A 10,217-nucleotide genomic window follows, 5' to 3' on the forward strand; every position below is an offset into this window, starting at 1 on the left:
AGGGCCACCGGGGCTGCTCCTGCATGTGTCAGCTGGGCTCTTGGTCCTGAGCCCCTACTGCGTGCTGGGGCTGCTCGCCCAGCTCCAGAGGAGATCGGAAGAGAGGGATACTAAGACCAATCAGGTTCTGACAGCTTCTCAATTGTCATTATCTACAAGGCAGGCGTGGTTGTATAAGTACATGAGATATTTGTGAGAAAAAGAAAAAAAAATGAGAGATATGAAAATAAAGATACCATTATTAAATTAAAATCTTAAGATGCAGTATAATATATTACTAAATAAGTATAACAAAAGAATATTCTAACAATTTTATAGAAAAACAGTGAGTTCTGACTGGATTGGGGGCTTCAGTATTACTGATGAAGGAGCATGTATCCAAAGAGTTTCTACAAGGCATCCTTGAGCTGCTGGTTCCCCATGCTGTAGATGAGGGAGTTCAGAGTTGCAGGAAAGACTGAGTACACAACAGCCACAGCTTGACCTAGGGACAAGGAGGAGATGAAGGGGGGCTTCAGGTAGGCAAACATGGCAGTACTGACAAACAGGGAGACCACAGCCAGGTGAGGGAGGCATGTGGAAAAGGCTTTGTGCTGGCCCTGCTCAGAGGGCATCCTCAGCACTGCCCTGAAGATCTGCACATAGGACAGCACAATGAAAACAAGAGTAAAGAAACACTCACTACAATAAGCCCAGCCTCCCTGAGGAATGACTTTGAGCAGGAGAGCTTGTGGATCTGGGGGATTTCACAGAAGAACTGGTCTAAAACATTGCCTTGGCAGAGGGGAAGGGAAAATGCAGTGGCCGTGTGCAGGACAGCATTGAGAAAGCCACTGCCCCAGGCAGCTGCTGCCATCTGGGCACAAGCTCTGCTGCCCACGAGGCTCCCGTAGTGCAGGGGCTTGCAGATGGCAACGTAGCGGTTGTAGGCAATGATGGTGAGCAGCCCCTGTTCCCAGTGCCACTCTCAGTCAACACCAGCCAGAGCTCAAGCAGGACATTCAATAATAGAACATCTGCTTTTAAAACTCCAAACTGAGTTTTAGAAGGTTACTTTGGTTGGCTTTTACAGTATCACCCTTGCCTCCTGTCAGCCCCTGCCCACTCAGGCTCCTGGTACAAACGTGGCCCTGCACCAACACCACTGCTCGTGCTGCCTTTTCTGCCTCACCCTGTCCTCGCCCTTGACTCCTTGTCTCTGCTGGGCCCCACATTCCACACTCTTTGCTGTCACTACCCTGTCCCCCGCCCAGCGGGATGGCAGAGCCAGAGCAGGACATGGTAGGGTTAGTCCCTGTAGTGCCCATGCAGAGTGCTTGTGGCAAAATGGGAGCTGAGAGATCAGGTTCTGTGGTGCAAAGGAGGCCCCATGCAGAAAAGATGAGGTTAAACAGCAACTTTGCGGGGACGGGGACGGGGGGTCTTTTTCTTGGTCTAGCAAGGGAGGCTTCTGGCCATGAAGGGCCAAGGGATGGGTCAACCACAACTTCTCCGGGCAACCTGTTCCAGTGATAACCAGCCCTAAAGGAACCAGCTGGCTCAGGAAACCCCCCTGTAGGCCATGATCCCCCACTGTGCAGCAGAACGTGCCCACCTGCAGCTGATTGCCTCAGTGGGTCCTGGCCCAGTCCCAGGGCAGCTGTCACCAAGCATGTCCCTGGAGAAGAGCAAGGGAGCATTGCTGTGCCTGCAGGGAGGCAGAGGGGAGAAAGAGCAAGATGTCTGTGTAGCCACCTGCCCGGGGCAGGGTGCACTGGGGCTGGGCCAGGACTCTTGCTCTGGCCTGGGCAGAAAGACTGGCCTGGAGGGACACAGGCTGAGCGACACCAGAGAGTGTCTGAGAGACACTGAAGTGCGAGTGGGATGAATTATTACAAGAAATTTCCACTCAAAAAGAGTGGATAGGCATTGGAACAGGTTTCCCAGGGAGATGGAGGAGTCACCGTTCCTGGGGGTTTTGAAGGAAAGGTTGGGAGTGTTATCTGGGAACATGGTTTGTGGGTAATATTGGTGGTTGGGGAACGGTAGGACTAGATGGTGTTGGAGGGCAACACCATAATGATTCTTTTCCAGCCATCATGATTCTATTATTTTTGTGGGCAACATTAGGAGAATTAAAGCTACTTTAAAAGCAAACAAAGAAAAGAATACTAACCAAAAGTAAACAAAACAGAAGCAAGAATAAGCACAACCAGAAAAGCAAGAGAAGACAGAAGTAATGTGATGTCACATAACGAGTCACATGCAAAAATTTAGCAGATTGTTGCTTTTGAAACATATCTAGTCATTAATTTCCTGAGTGCAACTTTGAGCTCCTGGTTCCTCATGCTGTAGATTAGTGGATTCAGTGTGGGAAGTATCACTGTGTACAGAAATGAAACCACCAGGTCCAGGACTGGGAGGGACACAGAGGGGGGCTTCAGGTAGACAAACATGAGTGTGCTGAGGAACAGGGAGATGGAAGCGAGGTGAGGGAGGCACGTGGAAAAGGCTTTGTGCCGGCCCTGCTCAGAGGGCATCCTCAACACAGCTCTGAAGATGTGTATGTAGGATAAAGCAATAAAAGAAAAGCATCCAATACCAAAAAAGGCACTAACCACAAGAAGCCCTACTTCCCTTGGGTAGGAGTTCAAGCAGGAAAGTTTAAGGATGTAGGGGATTTCACAGAAGAACTGGTCCACAGCATTGCCATGGCAGAGGGGCAGGGAAAATGTATTGGCAGTTTCCATGAGAGCATTGAGAAAGCCACTGCCCCAGGCAGCTGCTGCCATCTGGGCACAAGCTCTGCTGCCCACGAGGCTCCCGTAGTGCAGGGGCTTGCAGATGGCAACGTAGCGATCGTAGGCCATGACTGTGAGAAGATAAAATTCTGCTGATATGAAGAAGAGAAACAGAAAGACCTGTGCAGCACATCCTTGATAGGAGATGGCCCTGGTGTCCCAGAGGGCATTGGCCATGGCTTTGGGCAGAGTGGTGGAGATGCAGCTCAGGTCGAGGAGGGCGAGGTTGAGGAGGAAGAAGTACATGGGGGTGTGGAGGCGGTGGTTGTGGGCTATGGCACTGAGGATGAGGCCGTTGCCCAGGAGGGCAGCCAGGTAGATGCCCAGCAAGAGCGCGAAGTTCAGGAGCTGCAGCTCGCGCGTGTCTGCGAATGCCAGCAGGAGGAACTCGGTGATGGAGCTGCTGTTACACATTTATTGCCCCTGGGCAAAGTAGTCTGTCCAAAAGAATAAATGACATTGTAAAATTGAAGGACTTCTCTGACCAAAATACATTACATGTCTCATAGAACAGTTACACACAACACAATCTTTCACATTTCTTTCACTGGAAGAGCTTTCTGTAGCTGCCTGGCTTACCTCTGCTTGGTGCTCTGAGGGTGCCACAAGAGGCAGGGAGCTGTGCTGTGGGCTCTGCAGCAGTTAGTCCTGGGATACAGCAACAGGTAAAAGGGAACCTGGAGTGATCTGTGAAGTCCACGGGTCACAGACATGAGGAGAAGGTCAAATAATTCCCTAAGAAACAACAAAGGTGATGTCAGTACTGTCTCTGTGCTGAGGTATGTAAGGTGCCTCAGAGCAACAGCAATGCTCAAGGAGCCTTAGTCTCTGCTACAGATGTTCCAACTCCATGACCATCCTTCTGCCTCAGCACGTGGGCAGGAAAATGAAGCAGATTCTAAAAAGTGCACTGCCTTCAGGTAGCTCTCGCCGGACAGTTCTGCAATGCAGTGCCCTGGGGAGGTGTGGGGCTGTGAGCAGCCTGCCCCAGGCAGCAGGCTGTGGGCAGCAGCAGGATCCTGCCCTGCCCTGCCCTGCTGGGGGGGCTCCTTCCACCCACAGCTTCTCCCCGCAGCCCCTGGGCAGCTCCCCGGGAAGGCTGAGTGCTGAGCCTGGCAGGCGGCAGAGGCCCTGCCCCAGCACACAGCCCCTGGGGCACAGCAGGGACCCTGCTCTGCACCACAGCCCTGGGCACCCCTGCAGCTGCCCTGCAGCACCTTCTCCACACGCAGAAGCCACGAGAGGAATCCTGGCAGCTCCTGGACATGCAGAGACATCCCGAATCCAGGAGCCGCTTCCAGGAACCTGCCCTGCACCATTCTGCAGCCAGAGACTTACTGTGGACAGAGCTGTGAAGGATTCTCCTGCACTGAGCTCTCCTCTGCCCACAGCCTCCATGCTGCCTGGAATCTCTTTCTGCCTGGGTGCCTGCGGTCAGAGCCCCCAGCCCTGCTGCGCTGTGCAGAGGAGCTGCTCCTGGCCACAGCTGTCTCTCTGCACCACGGCCCTCTTGCCACGAGCTCTCTCTGTCCCACGAGCCCGGCCCAGCTCAGCAGCACAGCACCAGCCCAAGGCACTGCAATCACCCCTCTGGGGGCTTTGCTGATGAGCCCACGAACCTCAGGCACTCAGAGACAATTGAAGATATCTCTCCAGAAGTCCAAGTTTCCTGTTGTGTCCCCCTGAGGGCCAGCACTGACACAGCCTCCCTTGGAGCTCGTTAGAGCAGAACCCTGGAGGCAGTGAGGACAAGGAGACAAAGGCAATGTGAAGATGACGCTGATGTGTGGACAAATTGGATGTATTTCACCAGGCACAAGGGCCAGACCTTGACCCCTGTCCCCTGGGAAGGGAGATCCTTGCCCTTCACACCTTGCTCAGGGCTCTTCATGGGGCAGTAGGAGATGGGGATGTGCATGGCCAAGTGCAGGAGAATGGCACGACCTCTGCCTGCTTCATGGGTGCATGCACAGAGATAATGAGGACCTTGTGCTCATTATCAAGATGTCTCTTCACAGGCCTCGGTGGCAGTGAGTTTCAGTCAGGCCTCAGTTTTGGGACTTTCAGCCTTGGTAGAATCCTTGCTCCTCTCCACCCCAGGCTGTCCTAGGGACTCCCAGACTTTCACCTCTTTACCAGCTAGTTGTAGGCACTTGTCCATTTGGTGTCACACCGGGTCTGAGCTGAGTATGGTAACTCAGATCTTCTTGGTGGCCATGCTCCTCATAAGGCAGCACTGTAGGAAGCTGGCCTGGTTCCTGGTGAGCAGGCACCACTGCTTGTATGCACAGCACTGATGTTTCATTCTCTCAGCTGTTAATGTCTGTACACAGATGGTTCAACCTTTCTGTGATTGTGCTGTCTCTGACAAGACAACAGCAGCAGGAGTTGCAGGAAAGTTTGGATAACACAGGAGTAACCAGTTGAATGCAATTGCAGCACAGAGTCACAGAAGGGTAGGGGATGGAAGGCTGCCAGGTTCCACCTCTTCTGTACTTCCTCATCATGCAAGCTGTCAGTTTGTCTGGAGCTGTGTCCTGAACGTTACGGGGCTGTGCAGGTGAAAAGTAGAAGGGCCAAAGCCCAGCTGGAGCTCCATCTGTATATTTATGTCAAAGAAACAAAAACTGTTTATATATAAACTCCAAATAAAGGAGGATTAAGGAGAATCATCATCCTTTATTGGATGTGGGGGGAAAGCTGGTGACAAGAAAGGAGGTAAAGGCTGAGGTACTTAATTCCTTCTTTGCCTCAGTCTCCATCAGAAAGACCAGCTTTTTCCCCTGGAGATTTCTTCCTCCTCATGGCCAGTGCCAACCTTCCAGGGCACGATTCATGGTAGTTTTTTTCTGCTTCTCTTTCCTACTACCAAAGAACACTCCATCAGGGAGGAAACCACTCCTGAAGTAGGCAGCCCAACCCAGCAGGCTCCTTGTGGCCTCTCAGCCAACCAGACACAAGTCACCTCAGGAGCAGCTTCCAAGCCAGGGGCCTGCTGCTGGCCTTGCAGCTTCTTGGCTAGACACAGCCAAGCCTTGTGCCTGCTGCTGCCCAGTCATGGACTCAAGCAGAACGGACAGGACAACCCATCTGGGGGTCTCCTTTCTGTCTGGGTCCTCCAGGCTCTGGGGGCAGAGGGGATCCCCCAGTCAGCATGCCAAGCAGGTGCCTTCTGCTGGCCTAGCAGGGCCACTGCCATATGTCAGCCCAAAAGTGCAGCTCCCAGGGAGAAGACAAGGCTGACCTGCCACCTCCAGAAACAAGTGACCTCCCAGTCCCTTTCCGTGACAGGTTCCTGCTGCTGCCCTATCAAGTGCAGAGACAGAAGTGACCTCAGAGTCCCTGCCACAGTCACATTCCTGCTGCTGGGGCAGGAGATCCTGAGGCAGAGCTCACCTCTCTCTTGTCCTCTATGGACTGGGGCTCACCTTTCTGGTTTAGAGAGTAAACAAAGTTTTAGTTGGAAGGTTTGCTGTTCTGTTTGTGGTGTCAGGTCTCTGGTTAGGGTATGGGCAAGCATTATGGTTTAGGGTTTTGTTTAGGTCTGGCAAGAGGTCTAGGGATAAATAGAGCATTTTAATTTTAGTGTTACGGGCAAGGATTAGGGTGAGCAAGAGAGTAAACGCAAGGGAAAGGGGCTATGCGCTGAGTTTTTCTTGAGGTGATATTTTGAGTTCTGCTTTACAATAGTGGATTCCTGTCAGGATGTTGCACTAATGTTTAGGTTGAGAGATTATTGTTATTGTTTACAGGCCTTGGAAGACTGAAGTCAGTGTTACAGCAGCATCAACATTACATGAACCCTCTTACCTCTACAAAGGTAAGCTTCCGAGCTCCTCTTCCCTTCCTCTTCCTTCCCCCAAATCTGACATCTCTCCTGGCCAAGCTACTCCTGACCTCCGCATATCAGTCATCTAACTGGGATCAGTTTACTGATGGTTGTCATTATATCAGAGGGTCTGGGGTCTGTGGGGTAGGGCACGATGCCCTTGATATCATGTGAAGGACAATGATATGAAACTTTCCAGTGTTTGCACAGGAATAAAGGAGAATACATGGTCCCAATGCCATGAGTATAATACGTCTCCTCACAACCCACAGCTAAGGGGACAAAGATGTCAGTGCTGCTGCAGCCTTCCATTCTTGTCAGAGCCCTCTGCCTACTCCTCTGTACGCTTTCCTGTGCTGTCCCACACTTCCCTGAAGGCTGCAGACAGACACTTCTCTTCCCCACCTTGCTCTCACTCTGCTTTTCCCATGATTTCACTGCTGCTTCTCCACTCTCGCCAGCTGTTCCTTCAAACACAAGGGCATGGGCTGATCCAAACCCCCCCTAGGTGACCTCTGGACCCACAGCACAAGTGCCAGTGCCTCACCTTTAAGTCAAGAATTTAATCTGACTATCGAATCTAAATCTACCCTATTTAAGTTTAAAACCATTCCCCTTGTCCTATGATAGAATCATAGAAATCATAAAAACACAAATTTGGAAAGGACCTACAAGACCATTTAGTCCAACCTTCCCATCATTAATACTACCCACTAAGCTACTGAGCCATATCTCCTAGCACCCTGTCCTGGTGCTTCTTGAACACTGAGGGTCAGTGACTCCGCCACCTCCCTGAGCAGACCATTCCAGTTCCCGACTACTCTTTGAGAGAAAAAGTTTTTTGTGATATCTAATCTAAACATCCCCAGGCACAACTTGTGGCCATTTTCTCGAGTCCTATCATTAGTTATCTGAGAGAAGAGGCCAACCCCCGCCTTACATCAACCTCCCTTCAGGAAGTTGTAGAGTGCAATGAGGTCTCCCCTGACCCTCTTCTTCTCCAGACTAAACATTCACAGCCACTCCTCATAAGACCTGTTATCCATACCCTTCAACAGTTTGGTTGCCCTTCTCTGGACATGTTCCAGGGCCTCGATGTCCTTCTTGTAGTGAGGGGCCCAAACCTGAACACAGTGCTCGAGGTGTGGCCTCACCAGAGCTGAGTACAGGGGGACAATCACTTCCCTGGACCTGCTGGCCACACTGCTTCTTATGCAATCCAGGATGCCGTTGGTCTTCTTGGCCACCTGAGCACACTACTGGCCCATATTCAGCCGACTATCAACCAGTACTCCCATGTCCTTCTCTGCCAGGCAGCTCTCCAACTACTCATCTCCCAGCCTGTAGCTCTGTTTGGGGTTGTTGAGCCCCAGGTGAAGAACCCGGAACTAGAACCCCAGAAAACAGAAGAGCAGGGAGCAACCTCTTGGCTATGTTCCTGGCAGCAGCTTTGGAGAGGCGTCCAGGCTTCTGGGTTTGCCCAGAGCAAGATCCTCCTGTTACTGTGGTGCTATCTGGGAGGCCAGCTGTAACCCAGGGCTGCACAGTGCCTGCTGCTGCCTGCAGTCACAGGGATGCCACTGCAGAGAGAACAGGACTGTCACCAAGGCCTATGAGATCTGACAGCTTATCCGAATAAAAGAGCACAGGAGAACACACTGAAAGCCAAAAGAGAGCAGCAGTGACAAGGCCACGTCCTGCTGCTGGCCATGGCCATGGCTCCAGAGAAGCAACAGCCCCCACCCAAACTCCATGTAGCAGCTGGGCTCTTGGCCCTGAGCCCCTCCTGTGTGCTGGGGCTGCTACCCCAGCTCCAGAGGGGATGGAAAGAGATGGCAGCTGATAAAATGTAGTTCTGATGTTTTTTTTTTGTTTTGTTTTGTTTTGTTTTTGTTTTTAATTTGTTATGTTTCTCTACATAACCTGCTTCTTTCAATAATTAGATGACTGGGTCACTATAAATGAAAAAATAGAAATAAGAAAATCAGGTAGCAGGTTAAGGATAACATAATTTAAATCAAAAGAAAAAAAATGTAGAAAATATTTATAGAGAAATATAGTAACAAAAATTTTCCTCACAGTTCCTGAAATAATCATGGAACTCACAAACATTATTGATTGCAAAGAAGCATGTATCCAAACAGTTTCCTTACTGCATCCTTGAACTCCTGGTTCCTCATGCTGTAGATGAGGGGGTTCACTGATGAAGGAACAACTGAGTAGAGAACTGACACAATAAGATCCATGGATGGGGAAGAGATGGAGGGGGGTTTCAGATAGGCAAACATGGCAGTGCTGACAAAGAGGGAGACCACAGCCAGGTGAGGGAGGCACGTGGAAAAGGCTTTGTGCCGGCCCTGAGAAGAGGGCATCCTCAGCACTGCCCTGAAGATCTGCACATAGGAGAAAACAATGAAAACAAAACAACCAAAGCATAAAGAAACAGTAAGAACAAGTGCCCCAGCTTCCCTGAGGTAGGCATCTGAGCAGGAGAGCTTGAGGATCTGGGGGATTTCACAGAAGAACTGGTCCACAGCATTGCCTTGGCAGAGGGGCAGGGAAAATGTGTTGGCCGTGTGCAGGGCAGCATTGAGAAAGCCACTGCCCCAGGCAGCTGCTGCCATCTGGGCACAAGCTCTGCTGCCCACGAGGCTCCCGTAGTGCAGGGGCTTGCAGATGGCAACGTAGCGGTCATAGGCCATGACAGTGAGAAGGGAATATTCTGCTCCAACCAAGAAAGCAAAGAGAAAGAGTTGGGCAGCACATCCTTGATAGGAGATGGCCCTGGTGTCCCAGAGGGCATTGGCCATGGCTTTGGGCAGAGTGGTGGAGATGGATCCCAGGTCGAGGAGGGCGAGGTTGAGGAGGAAGAAGTACATGGGGGTGTGCAGGCGGTGGTGGCAGGCTACGGCGCTGAGGATGAGGCCGTTGCCCAGGAGGGCAGCCAGGTAGATGCCCAGGAAGAGCGCAAAGTGCAGGAGCTGCAGCTCGCGTGTGTCTGCGAATGCCAGCAGGAGGAACTCGCTCACAGAGCTGATGTTGGGCATTTGCTGACTTTGGACATAGAGCCTGCGAAATGAAAGAAAATATAAAGTATAAACTCTTATGAGTAAAGTCTCTGACTAAAATTCCCAGTAAAAGCCTTACATTACCCATTTCCAAGAGGACCTTTGTCTATCTCCTTGTCTGGAGTCCTGCTTTCTGCTTGCTGAGCGTCCTGTACACAGCAATCACTTCTGCCCATCAGTCCCTAGTGGGACATCTCTAATCTAGTGAAATGGTTAATGTCATTGCTGTGGAGGCACACCTAAACCAGAGGGCACATCCAGGAGGGCTGCTCTATCCATCCCCTGGTGCCCAGCTGCTGGCTGCTTGCAGCACTCACCTGCGGGATGGATGCACACAGAGGTTGTGCTGAAAAACCACATCTCCTTGTCTGCAAGTCCTAAAGAACAGCTCAGAAAAGCCCTGGTGCAGTCTGTAAGCAGAGTGAAAAGAAGGGATATTCTCACGTTCATCACTAACCTGTTTGTGTCTCAGTTCAATGCAATAGGAAGCTCAGTCACCAGTGCAAATACAGCTACCCCATTAACATAGAGCCTGCCCCA

At 51.2% G+C, this 10,217-nt stretch overlaps 2 protein-coding genes across 2 annotated transcripts; both read right to left on the reverse strand.

The window, feature by feature from the left end:
• Positions 1-2,252: 2,252 nt before the first annotated feature.
• LOC311216336 (olfactory receptor 14C36-like) lies at positions 2,253-3,194 on the reverse strand (the record flags this gene model as incomplete). Its single annotated transcript, XM_084297880.1, has 1 exon — positions 2,253-3,194. One exon carries the CDS (start codon positions 3,192-3,194, stop codon positions 2,253-2,255), a length of 942 nt encoding a protein of 313 aa, XP_084154006.1.
• A 5,526-nt stretch (positions 3,195-8,720) lies between these two features.
• On the reverse strand, positions 8,721-9,656 carry LOC311216337 (olfactory receptor 14C36-like; the record flags this gene model as incomplete). The annotated part of the gene is made up of 1 exon (XM_084297881.1): positions 8,721-9,656. The coding sequence occupies one exon, from the start codon at positions 9,654-9,656 to the stop codon at positions 8,721-8,723; it is 936 nt and encodes a 311-aa protein (XP_084154007.1).
• Positions 9,657-10,217: the final 561 nt, after the last annotated feature.

The sequence above is a fragment of the Netta rufina genome (assembly GCF_964035555.1).
Source record: "Netta rufina genome assembly, chromosome: 18".
NCBI classification, from domain to species: domain Eukaryota; kingdom Metazoa; phylum Chordata; class Aves; order Anseriformes; family Anatidae; genus Netta; species Netta rufina.